This window comes from Oncorhynchus mykiss, chromosome 17 (genome assembly GCF_057628025.1).
Source record: "Oncorhynchus mykiss isolate SJ-2025 chromosome 17, ASM5762802v1, whole genome shotgun sequence".
In the NCBI taxonomy this organism is placed as follows: domain Eukaryota; kingdom Metazoa; phylum Chordata; class Actinopteri; order Salmoniformes; family Salmonidae; genus Oncorhynchus; species Oncorhynchus mykiss.
This window is the reverse complement of record NC_143038.1, coordinates 58455112-58473974: the sequence shown is the minus strand read 5'-3', so window position 1 is coordinate 58473974 and position 18863 is coordinate 58455112. Positions and strand designations below refer to the sequence as shown.

At 41.5% G+C, this 18863-nt stretch overlaps 1 protein-coding gene across 1 annotated transcript; it reads right to left on the bottom strand.

Annotated features, from left to right (window-relative positions):
• Nucleotides 1-217: 217 nt before the first annotated feature.
• mst1rb (macrophage stimulating 1 receptor b) lies at nt 218-18816 on the bottom strand. The gene is made up of 21 exons (XM_021569767.3): nt 18506-18816; nt 15158-16490; nt 10134-10310; nt 9881-10003; nt 9596-9766; nt 9166-9326; nt 8079-8214; nt 7711-7847; nt 6784-6963; nt 6531-6630; nt 6185-6403; nt 5881-6021; nt 5546-5699; nt 5262-5351; nt 4864-5082; nt 4555-4635; nt 4069-4250; nt 3816-3925; nt 3463-3628; nt 3159-3295; nt 218-853 (listed from the first exon to the last, which is right to left on the bottom strand). The coding sequence occupies exons 2-21, from the start codon at nt 16376-16378 to the stop codon at nt 622-624; spliced, it is 4137 nt and encodes a 1378-aa protein (XP_021425442.2). The 5' UTR covers nt 16379-16490; nt 18506-18816; the 3' UTR covers nt 218-621.
• Between the last annotated feature and the right edge of the window lie 47 nt (nt 18817-18863).

Below are 18863 nucleotides of genomic sequence, written 5' to 3'. Positions count from 1 at the left end.
TGTTTTTTGCATATCCCAGCTGCATATTTACCAGTGACAGTTTACACAAGTGTCAGTTGTCTCTGATGAGACAGACAGTGACAATGGGTGAAACCACCACATGGGAAGAAGCTAATGTAGAAAATGTTAAAACTTAAATTACATAAATTAATTTCTTATCATATTGGAATTTTACATAAATGAGCCATTTTACTAAAATCTCACAGGAACAAGAGTATATAAACAAATAAATATGTTAATTTATTACACTATCTAAAACACATTGTGCATAAAATAAAAGTAACAGAATAATAACAGATCACTGTTAAAACATTAGGGTACATTTTGTTTGGTAAAATTATGATCCAAAATATACAGTATAATTACTACATCTCAAAAAAATTAAGAGAAAACATATAGACATTACATCCGTTATTATTTACCAAAAGCTTTCCCAGGTAATATACTATAATGTGAATGGGGGAGGACCATTTAAGTCCCTACACTTTCAACACTAGGTAGTAAAAGACAAGTCATTTTCTCCAGGATAAACGACGACCTTTAGTTTGACTTTCTAACTGAGCCCCTTGTGCTCATAGCACCAAGCCATACTGTATTACATGTACCTGTCCTGATGTGACATCAGGAGGACATTGAGCGTGTGTCTTCAGTGTCTGTGGAATCACACTCATCTGCGGACTCTGTGAGGGCAGGGTAGGGGCGTGGCTGGTCCAGATTGACGTAGGTGACCTTGAGGCTGATGTAGTGCTCCCCCTCAAGGCCAGACAGGATGGTCAGGACAGCAGACACCAGCGTTGCGAAGCTGGGTCTCATCTCTGGGTCTGGGTCCCAGCACTGCAGCATGATGGCATACCTGGAGAGAGTTCCATATAGAACATACTATGGGGCTTTCTTCTAACAATAGAAGTACAAGTCATACATTACCATTCAAAAGTTTGGAATGTCCTTGTTTTTGTCCATTAAAACAACATCAAATTGATCAGAAATACAGTGTAGACATTGTTAATGTTGTAAATGACTATGGTAGCTGGAAACGTCAGATTTTTTATGGAATATCTACATAGGCGTACAGAGGCCCATTATCAGCAACAATCACACCTGTGTTCCAATAGCATGTTGTGTTAGCTAATTCAAGTTTATCATTTTAAAAGGCTAATTAATCAATAGAAAACCCTTTTGCAATTATGTTAGCAGAGCTGAAAACTGTTGTTCTGATTAAAGAAGCAATAAAGCCTTCTTAAGACTAGTTGAGTATCTGGAGCATCAGCATTTGTGGGTTCGATTACAGGCTCAAAATGGCCAGAAACAAAGTCCTTCCTTCTGAAACTCGTCAGTCTATTCTTGTTCTGAGAAATGAAAGCTATTCCATGTGAGAAATTGCCAAGAAACTGAAGATGTCGTACAACGCTGCGTACTACTCCCTTCACAGAACAGCGCAAACTGGCTCTAACCAGAATAGAAAGAGAAAGGCCCCGGGAGGCCCAGGTGCACAAATGAGCAAGTACATTAGAGTGTCTAGTTTGAGAAACAGATGCCTCACAAGTTCTCAACTGGCAGTTTCATTAAATAATACCCGCAAAACATCAGTCTCAACGTCAACAGTGAGGAGGCGACTCCGGGATGCTGGCCTAGGCAGAGTTTCAAAGAAAAAGCCATATCTCAGACTGGCCAATAAAAAGAAAGAATTAAGATGGGCAAAAGAACACAGACACTGGGCAGAGGAAGATTGGAAAAAAGTATCTACAGGGACTAATCTAAGTTTGAGGTGTTTGGATCACAAAGAAGAACATTTGTGAGATGCAGAAAAAATGAAAAGATGCTGGAGGCGGGCTTGACGCCATCTGTCAAGCATGGTAGAGGCAATGTGATGGTCTGGGGGTGCTTTGGTGGTGGTAAGTGGGAGATATATACAGGGTAAAAGGGATCTTGAAGAAGGAAGGCACTCCATTTTGCAACGCCATGCCATACCGTGGACAGCGCTTAATTGGAGCCAATTTCCTCCTACAACAGGACAATGACCCAAAGCACAGCTCCAAACTATGCAATAACTATTTAGGGATGAAGCAGTCAGCTGGTATTCTGTCTATAATGGAGTGGCCAGCACAGTCACCGGATCTCAACCCTATTGAATTGTTGTGGGAGCAGCATGACTGTAAGAAGTGCCCATCAAGCCAATCCAACTTGTGGAAGGTGCTTCAGGAAGCATGGGGTGAACTCTCTTCAGATTACCTCAACAAATTGACAACTAGAATGCCAAAGGTCTGCAAGGCTGTAATTACTGCAAATGGAGGATTCTTTGACGAAAGCAAAGTTTGAAGGACACAGTTATGTATAACCTTGTCAATGTCTTGACTATATTTCCTATTAATTTTGCAACTCATTTCATGTATGTTTTCATGGAAAACAAGGAAATTTCTAAGTGACCCCAAACTTTTGAACGGTAGTGTACAAATTGCTTAACTGAAATAAAACAATATTGTACAGGCTATGTACTTATTTCAATTTACGGACCGAAATGACTAAGCAAAAGCGATATGGAGACGATTTATAGCCTTTACATATTTTATGTGTTTTTTCCCCACACAGAAAAGTCAGCCATTATGTTTTGCTATCCTACTCAACTGTTGTTCTGTCAATTGTTAATCTGTATTTCAACACTTCCTATTTTTCACTGGGAGAAGGGACACATTAGATTAGACTGTAGGATGTATCATTGATAATGGGATGAGAACACATGGAAAAACATTGACGTTCAGATGTAATCTCATACCAGTAAATGTGTGTGCGTATGGGCGCGTTTAAGGATATCTTTCAAGTGAAGCATATTGATGATCATTAACTCCCAGACGACATTGCTTAACAATATTTGGATATGTGTGTGGTGGACATTTACAGGTTTAACACTGCAGGTTAACCTTTCCCACATCCTTTAATTACTGGCTATACTTTCCTGGTTCTCTTTGTTGCAACTGTAGAGGTGGGAAATTCATCCAAAACCTTCAGATTTTTTAAAGCATCTATGTTACTGTCTAACCATATTTACTATAGACATATCATTTGTTTACTTTGAAAAGGGCTTATTTTTTTCTTTTGAGTTCTACTATGAAGTATTTTCAACAAAATGAACTGTTATCTAGGCTATCATTACCACTACTTACAAAGGGTCAGGACAGAACTGTGGTTGGGGGAGTCTCCTGCCTTTCAGCAGGTAATGTGTGATGTCATAGGGGTCCACCTCTGGGTAGGGGCTTGCTCCTCTGGTTAACATCTCCCATATCAAAACCCCAAAGGACCACTGTAATAGGAGGTCATGATGAAAGTTAGCATGGTGAGAAATGATTTGAGTGTAATATAAAGTTGCTCTTATTGCTGTGTAGTAACACTGTAATTAATAGCCAGTCCTAATTCCACAACTGCTGCCTAATTCTTATTATGTTATCAGAAAGTAATTCCTTCACTTACTACGTCTGACTTGGCAGTGAATTTCTGTGTCTGTAGGCTCTCAATGGCCATCCATTTGACTGGTAGCTTGGCCTTCCTGTGGTCCTGAACACTGTAGTACTCCTTATCGAACACATCCCTGGCCATGCCGAAGTCTGCCACCTTCACTGTGTACGACTCATCCAGCCTGCACAGTAAGGGCAAACATAAGGGTCACAGATTGGTGATCTGTGAAAGCAAGCCTGCAACTATAGTACAGTAGCATTGCTAAGTAAAATAAAACCAGTTTGCTTATGTCAGGACTAATGTATAGTTTAAAGTGGTGACTAGCCCCAGTCACAGAGAACTGAAGTGACTGCTCAACCCTGACTTACATGCAGTTGCGTGCTGCGAGGTCTCTGTGCACAAACTTCATATGTGCTAAGTACTCCATCCCCTTGGCAACCTGAAGCCCAAAGCCAATCAGGTCTTTCACCGTGGGGTTCTATAGGAAGAATCAATACCACACAATAAAGATGTCGGTCACATAAGCCTTGAGATATATCACTGAGGTGTTAAGGAGATCCCTTGTATGCTGATAAAAGTGAACATTGTATTGTAGCTACTGTTTGGCGCCGGCTTCCTCACCCTTTTCTCACAGCGTATGAAGTGGCGGAGGTCCCCGTGCTTCATATAAGGTAGTACCACCAGGGGGAGCCCCTCCTGAGGCAACAGGATGCCCAGCAGAGAGAGAACATTGGTGTGATGGAACCCCTTCATCAAGATGCCCTCCTTCAGAAACTGCTCTACCTCTTCTACATCTGTTATCCCTGATATGGCACACACACACACACATGCACGACACATGCACAACACACGCACACACAAATGCATGCTCATATGCAGGGCACACACATAAATGAACGTAAAAACTGCTTATGAACAGTCAACATTTACAGATAAAGCTTAAAAACCCTAAACAAACCACATTAAACCTAGTGTACATTTTTAATTATTCCTGCGTATGAGCAGGGTTGTTCCATGTTTACCCAGCTGGTCACATGTACAGGTGACTAATACTCAGTCCACCTGGTTCAGATCTAGAACATTGTGAATCAGGGAGGAGGTGCTCACTGTTCAATGACTTGACTGCACAGTGGATTTCTCTGTTGTTATGGTCTGTGAAGTAGCCATGGTAAACTGTGCCAAAATGACCTGGTGAGATAAGAGAACATTATTATCATCAGAAACAAAATTCAACGACATACTGTATATCACGTCATCGGTGTGAGTCCCTATTATGATCCATGAACTTTAAAATAGCTGATTTATATGCTATAATAACACCCTCTATCCATCAGTCAAGGTGGTATGTGAGTAGTAGCCTATGTGCAGTTGATTAAAAAGCACTCTGTGTGCTGTACACACTGTAATGAGACTGACCCTTGCCGATGATCTGGTGGTGCTGGACGATGAGCATGTCTGCTGGGATCAGCACGTCCTTCACCTCCTCCAGGAGCTCTGGTCTAAAGCTGGAGATGGAGATCTTCTCAGGGGGCATGAGGGGGGTGAGGGTGGGGTCCATGCTGCCTGCAGCATAGGCCGGGCTGGGGAACACCACTGGGCTTCCCAGAGCCGAACTTGGCCTCTGAGGCAGGACTACTAGAGTGGTGAGGGGCAAGGTCAGTAGAGTTCCTTCAGCATGTGTAGATAATTAATTTATGTAAGTATGTGTAGATTTCAACCACTGTTGTTGAAACCTAAGAATAGAAATTGAACGAGACTAAATGGATTGATAGATTCCCTACATAAAATATGATATTAGCCAATTACAGTCTCACCTCTTCTGTAGTCCCCTACAGGTGACAGTTCCACACTACTGCTGCCGGGGCGGTTGTGGTTATGAGCCAAACGGGTCTCCACCTGAGAGGCTGGAAATGAGTTTTCAATCATAAACCAAGGGAGTAGGGAACCGCATCAAAAGTCAACAAGACAATGTTAGCTACCGCTGTCACTGTGCACGGCTGTGGATGTCCTACTGAAACCAGTTGCATAAGACATCCTCACAACCATTGGGGTTGTGTAAGATGGCCTGATTAAAGTCCAGACAGACATGGAAACCCACCTTTCTTCTGCTTCCTCAGGTGCTTCATGACTACAAAGGCCAGCACGGCCCCCGCCACCAGGGCCCCCAGTATCCCCAGTACGATGCCCACCATGTAGTGGTTACTGACCAGGACCACTGTCCCAACGTTGTGAACCTGCCCATTGATGGAAATCTGGGGGAGGATAGACAGTGGGTCAGATCAAGACTGCTGACAGACTACTGTCTGGTTTTCCTCACTTAAACACATATTTAGGGAAAACCCAATAGTAGGATGTTTATTGCTTGAATCTATGTAAAGCTGTTGACATACTCTAATGTTGAATGGACAACATAGTTTCCAGTTACTAACTTACCTTCACAGGCAGTCCACTGATGGTTACGTTTCTAGGGATCCTGCAGGTGATTTCATTGTCCAGAACTTTCGCGTCACAATCCACTCCTCCCACTGTCATAGTGATTGTCATGCAGGAACTCACAAGATTCAGTTTCTGGTGCTGTGAGGGTGGAGAAAAAAAGAGTTCTGAGTTTTTCTTCTTGAAAAGGTTTAAACCGTATGTAAGCAATAAAAACAGTATTCTTACTCCTTCTGACAGTAAGTTGCAGTCAAATAGACATGACACCATTAACATTTTGTTGTTATGGCACTGTTGCACTTACATGTAGTGACACTTCATCTTGTCCAGCATACAGCCTAAGTACATGGCCGTCAGTTTCAAAGGGTATTGGCTCGCCATAGGGGTGGTAGGAGAACTCTCCATTCCACAGTCCAACAGCTCCATCCATATCAAAGGAGAGCTCCCCTTCCTCTGTCTCTTCCCGGGGGAAAGCGGGGGTTATGCACTCCATCCGTGTGGGCAACGACTTGCCTGTGCACTCCTGGAGGGAATTATAAAAAATAGCTGTATGAATATGATTATATTATGTATACTATAGAGATAAAACATGTTTTCATCTCTATCATGTACACAGTATGTGGTAGTATAATCTTACAACGAGATCTTACTCTGGTGACAGGCTTCAGGTGGCTCTCATTGGGCCTAAAGCGGATGATGGTCCTGTATACAGAGTCCAAGTTCTTCCCCTCAATGATTATCTTTGACCCCCTGGAGAGTGGAGAGACGATAACATAACAGATTCTACAGAGACCCAGCAGCAGGGCTTAGATCGTTCAACCTTGTCTCATGGTTGAGATGGTAACACTGATCGTTGAGACGGGTCATTCGATATAGTGAAGAAGCCTCACTGGCTTGGCCTACCTGTCAAAACTACAGTCTGGGAGGACGGCTGTGACCTCGGGGTTCTCTTTGTAGTAGAAGACCTTGGTGGTGAGGACGGGGGACTTGTCTATGAACACACTGAGGGGGACGTCCCTCACCTCCGAGATGGGCTGAGACAGACAGATGATGGAGGACATGTTCCCTCTGGGCGCTGTGACACTGGAGACCGGTGGAGTAGAGAGAAAGTCCAGGGTTAGTGCTCCTACAGGCAATACTATAGGATGTAGGTTCACCTCACTCTACATGTGGCTTTCACATCTGACACATTAAAAAGTTTAACAGACAATTTAAAAGATATACTGGTAGACTTTTTGAAAAAAAATATCTATATATATATTTCCCCCACAGTGAGTTAGTCATCAAAACAACTAGTTTTTCATTCACTCCCTGTAATTGAAAGGTTTAAAGGTAAAAAAATAAATAATAATAAGTAGTCTGAGCACAGTCAGATCGAAATCAGTTTCCAATACTGACATTACTGTACAAACAAATGCTGGGACAAGCATGCGGCTCTCACAGGTAAATAGTAGACAGTGAATTATGTCATAAACTCATAGAAAAAATGTGCTATCTAGAACCTAAAAGGGTTTTTCAGCTGTCCCCATAGGAGAACCCTTTGAAGAACCATTTTTGGTTTCAGGTAGAATCCTTTTGGGTTCCATGTAGAATGCTTTCCACAGAGGGTTCTACATGGAACACAAAAGAGTTCTACATGAAACCAAAAAAGGTTCTACCTGGAACCAAAAAGGATTATCCTATGGGAACAGTGGAAGAACAATTTTGGAACCTTTTTTTCTAAGAGTGTACAGTCAGGTATTTTAGAAGTCCAGGTTAGAGAAAACAGACTTTGGGTGAAAACATCACAAGAGAGACATAATAACATAACCAGTAACTGCATCTGCCCACCTGGTGATTGGGCAGGGCTCTCCATTCAGAGTGACCCTTCTGGTCTTCCCAGCGTCCAGGTGAGGCCCAGTCACAGTGATCAGAGTTCCCCCAACACGTGGCCCATAGTTGGGCTGGATCTCTGTGATGTTGGGAATCTGCCAGAGGGAGCAAAATGTCCCCAATTTAATCTAAAGGCCATTCATCAAGTATTGCTGATAATGTGATGGTGACTTTGTATGTACAACAGAGGATACTTCCAAACTCACTTGATATTCACAATATGTTTCTATTACATGCAATAATATATTTTATTATTAACAGAGGCATAATCAAATGAATCACCCAACTACAACTAAGCAGTTAAATCAACGGTAGGTTCAAATTACCACAAAGGTAAATCCTGGCATCTCCGCGTTCCCGTCGATGGAGTAGCGGCCCTCCACCTTCCCCTCTTGCACCTCTACAGTGATGTTAACTGGTTTGGACAGTTCAATGGCCCCAGAGCGAATCTTACACACCAGGCTAAGGAGCGGCACAAGAACAGGCTCATCAACATGTCGGTGTCAAATTAACATTGATGCATCAGAAATCACCACGAGACATGAATACATTTCAGTTTTATTAACATCTATGTTGCATTTCTAGTTGAGTAAAACCTACCTACATATAATAAACCTACTGTATACACTGAGTAAACAAAACATTAAAAACACCTGCTCTTTCCATGACATAGACTGATCAGGTGAATCCAGGTGAAAACTATGATCCCTTATTGATGTCAATTGTTAAATCCACTTCAATCAGTGTAGATTAAGCCTTAAGACAATTGAGAGATGGATTATGTATGTGTGTCATTCAGAGGGTGAAGACCTGCAATGCTGCTGGGTTTTTCAGATTCAACAGTTTCCTGTGTGTATCAAGAATGGTCCGCCACCCAAAGGACATCCAGCCAACTTGACACAACAGTGGGAAGCATTGGAGTCAACATGGGCCTACATCCCTTTGGAATGCTTTCAACACCTTGTGGAGTCCATGCCCCAATGAATTGAGGCTGTTCTGAGGGCAAAAGTGGGGATGCAACTCAATATTAGGAAAGTGTTCCTAATGTTTGGTATACTCAGTTTAAGTCAATATGTCTAATATGATTCACTGTGTATTTCTGCCATTGTGAGTGGTACTCACTGAGAGAGTTCAAACTTAGTCCAGGGCTAAGAGAGTATCCACACTTAAACATTCTAAATTGGGCTAGCACCACCCTTGGCCCAGGACTAGCTGGCCCTGCTTTGGAGGAGGATTAGCACCGACTTTTCGGGGCTAGCCAATCACAGAGTTCTACTGTTACCTCATTTGAATTTGCTACTCCAGAAAAGTGACATTTGGTTTCATTAATCCTGCTTGTGTGAAAACAGGCTAAGTTAATCCAGGGCCAGTCTTTGTCCTGGGCGAAGAACAATAAAGTGTGAAAAAGCCTACTGTGTGTTGTTGCTCTTCAGTGGCAGCACAGCACAGGCTGTCTGTCCCAGTCTGACCAGGTGGGTTCTGGAGCTGATGGCAGGCCTCAGGGGAGACTGGAACTCCCAGCCACACAGAGTCAGCTCTGACTGACCATCAGGGGGAGCCATCTTGGGGAAGAACTAAACCAAACAGGAACAAACAGACTCAGCATATGACCAACAATTACAACTTAGCATAATAACCACATACAAATACAAAGTTATGGTCACGTTATGCTCAGGTAATCTGTGAATATGGACAATCTCAAACATATCTTTATGATAACCAAACATGCATATGACTAATGACATTTCTAGCCAGCATTAACAACAATGGTATTGGTGGGAAGCTAATTGCTCCAATCTAAACTGCATTAAACAAACACATCCCTCTCCCCAGTTCTTCTCACCCCGGTGATACCAGGGGGGCAAGACTCATTCCTCCAGCGGCCACTGCACTCCTCCTTCCAAGAGCACACTCCAGAGCACCAGCCACAGCCCATGAACTCAGGGGCCATCAGGCACATTGCACAGGTCATGAAGTGCTGGCAGCCTGGCCCCCTCTGAGGCACCTGGATCACCTAACAGCCAAAGAGAGAGATTTGATTAACTTTGATCAAATCAAAGAGTCACTTTGATTACTGTGTACAGTGTATTAACTAACTGTAACATATTTTGAACAGGCTTTTCCATACCTTGTCTCCAACCACAAACAGTAGAGATTCTGACGAGTACACAGCAGCAATGGAGGAGACCCTCTGGTTCTCTACCAAGGTGTAATTAGCAAAGATAGTAGGGCTTGATCTTCTCAAAACAAGCTGACAAAGAGACAGAGCAGATAGTTAGTAATCTATCAAAGAAGGGCTGGACTGTGTTCACATTTTTCATTCATTAGATCAAATGGATCAGGATCACACACTATTGTGAGCTCTCTGTCCCCCTCCATACCTGCAGGAGCCGTCCAGTGGAGGTGCCAATGTGTGCCACGGTCTTGTTCTCAATGGTGGTGACCAGCAGTGAGGTGAGCAGGACATCATTCATCTGCTTGTTGAAGAGGTCCACTCTGTAATAAGGCTTAGACACCATGCTGGGGTGGTCCCTGCAGGTGGCATTGTTCTCCATGCTCTAGTAACAGGGAGATAGGCCATAGTAGATAGGGAGACAATGTACATTTTTAGTAGGGCCAGGAGAATACTTTTGCAATCCTTTTTTCTAAGAGTGTAAATAACAGAAAGCAAAAAAATAATTATCTTGATGCATGTACAAATTGTGTTCACATTTTGTAACAAAAGCCCTCCAGCTCCAACCTGTTGGCTAAAGTGCTTTAGTAAACGTCGGGCAGTATATGAGGGTACTTGACATCAGGCCTTGAGGCACTACAGCCTACTGCTGTTGTTTTGTAAACAAATGTGGCATGAAAGTTCTAGGAACAAGGAACTAGATGAGCAGCTTTTCTGATGCCAAGTGAACAAGGAAGAAAAAGTTGTAACGCTTTAGAAGGGAACACTTTGAGAGCACGCCGACCAGTGAGTTGCTCCACAGTTCTGATGCTATTATTATGTCAGTTGTAGTCTGTGCATCATTATTGACTCATTTTGCCCAACTTCCTCATGGGATCAGAAAACCACAATCGTGTCTGGCCTCAGAGGCCACAGTGATTCATAGCGCTACTATATTCTAGTGATCACTCTGACGTGGTACAATTAAACCTATTATTCGATCCATCTAAAGAGGTACAAATAACATGATAACGAAGCAATCATTGTCTCAGATTTCAAGTTATAACAGTCAAGAATATGCACACAAGCTGTTGTGCAAATTAACAATTCTCCAAAAAGGCAGTTGAATCAAAAACTAGAAGAAGAAGGATATAGCTAAGGAACAGTATATGCAACACAAGCAGTGGTGTTTGGGAATCAGTATCTGTACTACTGACACAAAATTGAATATGTCGTATGATCAGAGTGTTTTTTCTGACTGTCTCGGGAACTTGTAAAAAAAGGTGTTTTCTCCCACAATACTGTACTAGGAAAAGATTGGTTAAGGTGGGTTTATTTCCATGGTTTCACAACATCTGGGTGTGCTGGAGGTAGAGGGCAGACAGTGAGGCAATAACCAGACAACAGTAAGCACTCAATGCAATGGGCCAGTAATAGTACACTGAAACAGACTTCAAATTATACACTCGGGTCCCAAATTATTGGCACCCTTGATAAAGATGAGCAAACATTTTTATACATTTTATTATTTTAATTATTTACATTTTAATACTAATACAATTGGTCAGAGGTTTTGTTTGACAACTAATAACCTCCGCATGCGAGGATTTTTGTCAAATGTTTTATGAGATTGGAGAACACATTGGGAGGGATCCTAGACCATTCCTCCATACAGAGAGACCATTCCTCCATCTTTCCAGATCCTTGATATTCTTAGTGTGCGATTAAGGACTACCCTCTTCAATTCAAACTACAGGTTTTCAATGGGGTTCAAGTCCAGAAACTGAGATGGTCATTGCAAAATGTTGATTTGTGGTCAATTTACCATTCCTTTGTAGATTTTGTTGTGTGTTTGGGGTTATTTCTCTTGCTGGAAAATCCACTTGTGGCCAAGTTTCAGCCTCCTGGCAGAGATAACTAGGTTTTTGACAAAAATGTCCTGGTACTTGGAAAAGTTCTTGATGCAATTGACCTTAACAAGGCCCCCAGAACCAGTGAAAGCAAAATAATCCCAAAACACCATATTTTGCAGTAGGTATGAGGTTATTTTCTGCATATGCATCTGTTTTTCGACACCAAACCACCACTGGTATGTGTGGCCAAAGGGCTCTGTTTTCAAGTCATCTGACCACATAACAAAATATATCCACTTCAATAATGCCTACTACACAACAGGTAATGACACTAAAAGGAAGTGTAGTTGTTCTTGTGAGAAGCAGGGTTATTGGTATCAGCTATGAGCTACTGTTGGAGAGGGAGGGGCCAGGATTTCAGATTCCTGTAAATTCCAGCTGGCAGGCCACTCCTGCCCTGAATTGTGAAAACACACAGGAACAGAAAAGTACTGTAAAACATGGTAGAGGTGGCCTCAGTTGCCTTCACCTAGAATTACAGTATTGCAGAATGAGAATCTAATGAAGGATTTTCGTTCATCCACCCATTTAATGTCAAGTGTGACTAATAGTGGAGCACAGGAGTTTGTTGGCAAGTTCTTAATTTGGCATAATACTTCACTTATGAATCTGGCAAAGACAACATTTCAAGCTGTCAACCATCTTCAATATCATTGGAACCTCTAAATTTAGTCAATAGTTATCTGATGCACATAATGTGGCTAAATGTCAAACTCTCCAATGGCCTTACAGGAACATTCCACATTCAAGGAGGTTCATGGCCAGGCTTCCTTCAGTTTGTAGGAGGCTGAATGTATCTCCCTGGAAAAGCATCCGATTGAGCGAAACAGCACCCCTCTGTCTCAGTATGTGTACGCACTCTATCTGATGCCAGTTTGGATTTGGCTTCAAACCAATCACAAGCCAAACGTAATTTACAGAAAAAAAATTAATTATTGCATCTCATTGTGTCGTTGTCCTCCGGTGGCTAACTAGCTAGCTAAAATCGTCCCTTTCCTAAATTACCCATGGATCGAGATAGGGATTTGGACTAGTGGTTTTACTTAATTCTCCATACTGGCAAATTATTATAATGGTGATTCTGATCTAACCATAAATTCATATATTGTGTCCCTGGCCTGAGAGGATGGAAGTTCAATATGTAGCTAGAGGTAGTAGGCTAATGTTAAACTAGCTGGCCTGGCGCGTCATTGCCCATCAAAGGAAGTTAGACTAACGAGCAAGCATTTTAACCAGGTAACCTAGGACAACTAAAACTAAAAGTGTGTACTGTATGACAGAGTCATAAAAGAGAGGACGATGGCATTGGCGTTTCAGGGTGAGTCAACATGTTAATCAGTACCATGGACAGCCATATCATATTTAGATTACGTTGATTGGGCTAAATCGTTTTTTGGTATCTTAGTTGTCACTGTATTAGACTAAACATAGGTGATTTGATGATGTGGAAATATTGACGTTGAAATGCTGCTGGAATTAGTGGAGGCAGCTCCTGTTTTCTTTGTGACTTGCAGTAACTCTCTCTGGTTCTAAATCAATCGTTTTTTAGTAGTCTGAAAATGTTGGAAATATTAACTTGCTTGACCATGTAACTGTTTGTTTTGTGGACTTCACCAGGCAGATGTTGCTCTCCGGTTTTGTGATGAAACAAAGGTGTGGATGAATTTATTCTGCCACTGTGTCTTCTTGTTGTCTCGGCCTTACCGTGACAATCAAAAATGTTGTTTAATTGCCAGATTAATGAGGCATAAAATTAATTTGACTGACAATAGAACATTGCCAAAGGCACTGTTAAAGTACATGTGCCATGAGACATTTATTCAAAGACACATATCTGGAAACAAGTTTAAAAGCTAACTAACTCCCAAATACATTGGCCTCTGTCCAAAATCCTGTTCCTTTTCAGCTGTTTTCTTGTGTTGGAATAATGGTGTGTCCTTTTTCCATAAAGCAGTTATACATCCTAAGAAAATAGCTTCCGGACAAATTGATTGCTCCCTAGAGGAGTTAAGGAGTCAGAAGTAGGGTTGCAAAGCTACCGTTAGTTTACCAAAGTTACCAGAATCTTCAGGTATTTTGGTAATGAACAGAAAATCTATATCTATGGTAAATTTTGTAATTTATACTTGAATAACTTAAAATATATATATATATTCATATATACTATTCATTTTTTATATCAGTGTCCATATTGTCCCTGAGTTTTTAATAGATAGGCCATATGGTTCAAGAGAAAATTGCCTTTTTACTGAAAAAACACATCTAATCATCAATGGCATTATAAACCAAACAAAAACATCACAACTGCCACTGATTTGATGCCCAAACATTGACAAAACATACATTTTGACATTGTAAAATAAATAAAATTGTGTACAAAATATATAAAGGATATTTCATGCTGAAAACCTCATACTAAACACCAATGCTTTTCACTAAATTGAATAGACAAAATATTAGCTGACAACAGAAGAATTTTGATTAAGCCTTATGGATGTGTCATCTGGGCAAAGCTGTCATCAAGGCAAAGGGTGGCTACCTTGAATAATCTCAAATATAAAATATATTTTGATTTGTTTGATACTTTTTTGGTTACTACATGATGCCATATGTGTTATTTCATAGTTTTGAAGTCTTCACTATTATTCTACGAAGTAGAAAATAGTAAAAAGAAAGAAAAACCCTTGAATGAGTAGGTGTGTCCACATTTTTGACTGGTACTGTATGTAAGGTATTATTTTTTATAAATGTATACATTTGAAAAAATTTAGAATACAATTTTCGTAGAATAAGGATGTAACGTAACAAAATATGGAATATGTCAAGGGGTCTGAATACCTTCCAAATGTACTGTAGAATATACAAATGATCTTATATCTACATCTACACAGGAATGAGAGCTGTTAAAATAATCTGGATTACTGCCATAAAAGGAGTACAGAATGTTCCAGTCCTACAGACAGCTCCCACTTATCTCCTGGTGCACTCATTATCCTTTACACTGTTTCACACTTTTGTAAAACTTTTTTTATATAGTTATCAGTGGATCACCCACTCTCACTGACTCCACAGACAAGTCTCCATTTTACCAGTCCATCCAGGCATGTACGCACGCATCTGGGCTTCCTCTCTGTACTGCTCAAGCAGCCAAACTAACGTTTACTCAGTCTGTCACAAATATTAGAGTGCAGTAAGCCTGTAAGCAAAAAACTACATGCTATATATGCATTTTGGAGACATACTGAACAGACGGAATATACATACAGTATATAACACAATTTATCAACACCTCTCTGGAGAAACCTGTGTGAGTGTTGAGTAGGTGGGCTGGTGAACTCACCTCATGAGGACAGCTCTCGCAGGCCTGGAAGTGGCACAGTCCCCGGGACAGCTGTTCTGGGCCGGACTTACAGCAGTCATCCACCCCGTCATCGATAGCCTTGTTCACGTTGTCCATGGGAAAGGCACAGAGGGCTGAGTCGTGCTCTGTGACCCCGTTGTCATCTGTGACAGCGAACACTCCATACAGGATGTCATCCTCTTCCTCTGCCCCTAGTTCATCTGCCAGCTCCCTGCCTGCCTTCCCAAAGTGGGCTGCCTGCACCACATTGTAAACCACATCCTTAAAGGCCTCGCTCCCGCTCACCGTGTTCCTCTTCCTCCTCCGCTTGGGTTCGAAACGGCACTCTAGAACCACCTCCCGGTATCTTCTCATCTCCCACTCGCTCCTCGGTAGGCGGCCCAGCCGAGTCTGAAACGGGGAGAACTCCTGGTCAGGGCTCTCTCTCTGGACGGACAGGAAGTAGACAAACTCCTGGGTGAAGAAGCTGTAGACATACTCAATGTTGTAGGTCCTGCGCAGGTTAGGCAGAACGGTCAGTCCCCGCACATCGCTGTAGAACCCATCTTCTGTTGCCAATGGTCGGCGCACTGATATGGACTTCCTGCCATATCTCTGTGTAACACTGTCGTTGACAGTGGCAGCCACAAAAAAGTATACAGTCTGCCCCTCCTCCACCATGGTGACTTTGGTGCCCAGCGGGCTGGCAAGGCAGTCAGGGCAATAGGCAGCAGAGTTAGATTCTTTTCTGAATAAACATTTTGAAGAATTATTATTGGGTGCTTGTCCATCTGTCTTAAGTTGGTGAAAATGGCACACACCATATTGAGAACTCCCACAAGAATATAAATACATAAAGAACGTATCCAACAACAATACCTCATTGTCAGTGTTCTCTAGGAAGTTGGGATCCTTGTCAACATCACACAAATTGCAAATCTTACACTCAGGGCTGCCCACAGGGCCTGTAGGAAGCTCCCACACCTTCTCCAAACTCATGTTCACAGCTTCGACCACATTCTGAGATGCAACATACACTTCCTGGTATATTGAGTTGGTCACTATGTTTTGGATGGGGCTTTTTGTTTGGAAGAAGGGCATGGTGTAGGCCACAGAGAAGTTGACAGGGCTAGGGGCTGTGGAGGGACAGGTGTCCAACGTGGAGGCCAGGACAGTCTGGAGCCAGACACATGTCAACCACTGGGTGGCCCAGTGGACCATCTCCAATCTGGGACACAGAGAGAAGGGAGCACTGACGTCTTTGGGTTACCTCCAGGTCTGATGGTTGGACAATGTCATCCTTATTGAGACCAGCTGCAGATCTCTGAGGAGACTAAAAAATATGAATTATTAAAGTAGGACGCCCAGACAGTCCACAAGATTGCAGTCAATATGACTCCTAAACTGTAAAAATAATGGGATTTTATCTAAAAAACAAAGAGCTGAGTACTTTCTGGTCAAGCCAAATATGAGAGAGACAGTGATGAAGAGACGTGTGGTGATAAAGAGCCAATGTTAAAAGCTTCTGCTGAATCATAGTAAATAACAGCCTAATAGGAAATGTTTAGATACCGGTAGCCAAAGAGAGCTGTGTTGGTATTACACAGTATGTGTCTGTGAAACCTTTTCTTAATTAACGATCTGAATTATTTCAGAAAGTGCCTAAAAATGTCATGCTCTGTCCTCTGTCCTCACAACCTAATAATGTAAAAGCCCTAGAAATTTAAAAAAGCATCTATCCCAATGTGTTCCATGTTCTCATACGAAGGTTATAGTAATTCAAACCCTCTGTCTTTCTAGCTCAATACAGATCAATAATCCAGACTTCTTCTAATTCAATAGAATAGTAATCTCCCTGGAGGTTTTAATTTCCCTAGAGGTCTTTACATTCAAATGATGAATGGGTTGAAATACATAATTGCTAATCAATTACAGCTAGTACTGAAGTTGACCAAAGCACTCCATGTCCCCTGGACATTGTGCATTTTAATTGAGCCTGATCCCCTGGGTTGATGTTTAACTGGACACATCATAGCAATGTGGCACTCAGGGACCTGGGCCTCTCTACTTTGCATTCCTGTCACAACCACTACGTGCCTTTCTGGGAGAAAGATGGTCATACAATACGTGCCTTCTAAGTCCCACATGAACATGGGAGCTTCTCAAAAACGTGTTGTGCAATTTCAACAACAGAATAATTATAAGGAGGTTAACTACCGGTATATAATAATCTTCATGATACAGTAAAAATACCTATAATAATTTGCCTTTAGACTTGATTGAAAATTGGAAATATACAACATCAATAATATACAACATCAATAATTCATTGAATTGCACTGGTGTACATGTTACATTATAACACCTGCAACTTCATGTCAAACCAACTGAGGTTTAGTGTTTAAAACCAGAAGGGACATGGGTATACATATTAATAGGACTGATTGACTTTCTGCATGCTCATGGTTAATAAACCAAAGGTTTGAAATTGAGTTTCCATTCATTGCCATTTTTAGGTAGGCTTGTGATGCATTGTAATCTGGTTTTGGTAATTGAAAAGTCACAAATAGCATTACCTTAGCCTTTTCAGGTTCTTTCTACAAATGTCATTAGGAGAGTAGAGCATTACAATATGTATCAATGAATACAGTGGAGTACAGTACTTTGTCTATGCAGCTTGGTCAACTGTCTGAGCCATGAGTCTGCCTGGGAACATCTCCAACAGCACTAATGTATTAGCTATCCAACTAAACTGCGATGTGATTAATAGGTTTATAATTCTCACCGCTGCCCTGTTAAACAAGCAATAAGGCAATACACGTTTATCTGACTTGCAGGAAATGCCATGTGTATATCATCATGGAACAGTTAAGGTACACAATTCCTCCATAAAACCAGGTAAATACATACAGTAGTTGTCAATACAATATTATATATATTATTTGTTTTCAGCATATCTCAACCTAGTTCTAAAACTGACAAAAACAATATAAACAGAAAGAATGTTGTCCTTCAAGTGGAGTAGAAACAACACACTTGACACACACTCCCTGGCTGAATCAGCGTCATTTCAACTACATTAAATTGAACCAACGCCGAATAGAAGTTGAATTGACGTCTGTGCCCAGTGGGAGGTTTGAAACACCCAATGTAGACCAGTTACTGGGAATCTATCATAGAAAAGCGTAGATTATATTTCAGATTATTAAATCATATCAGTGTGAATATAACCTTCTTCTGAATCCAAATGGAATACATTCGATGTCTAAATCACAGTATAGCTGGGTGAGGAGGGAGAACGAGGAAACTCATCTCAAATTATATAAAGCATTTTAAGATTTTACTTACCTGTTTGAGCTAATGAAAATAGATCACGAATCTCTCATTTGGCTCTGACTGCATTGCCAAACTCTTGACGGCGCGCGGACTTGAACATGTAAGCCTACTTTTTCACTCCACCGATAGGCCTATTGATTCTAATACAGCATTACATGAGCCTGAATTTTCCCAAATAATATAGCCTACCCTATTCAAAAAAGTATATTCAAAAATGTAAACAGTTCTTAATAATTCCATGCACAAGTTGAACCATAGACGACATGCAGTACTCCTAAAATGAGGGAACGCACGCCCCTCCTCTTGGCGCGCACTAGTAATACAGTGTAGCATCTGCCAAGTGCATAAAATGATAGTGAAATTGATGAAG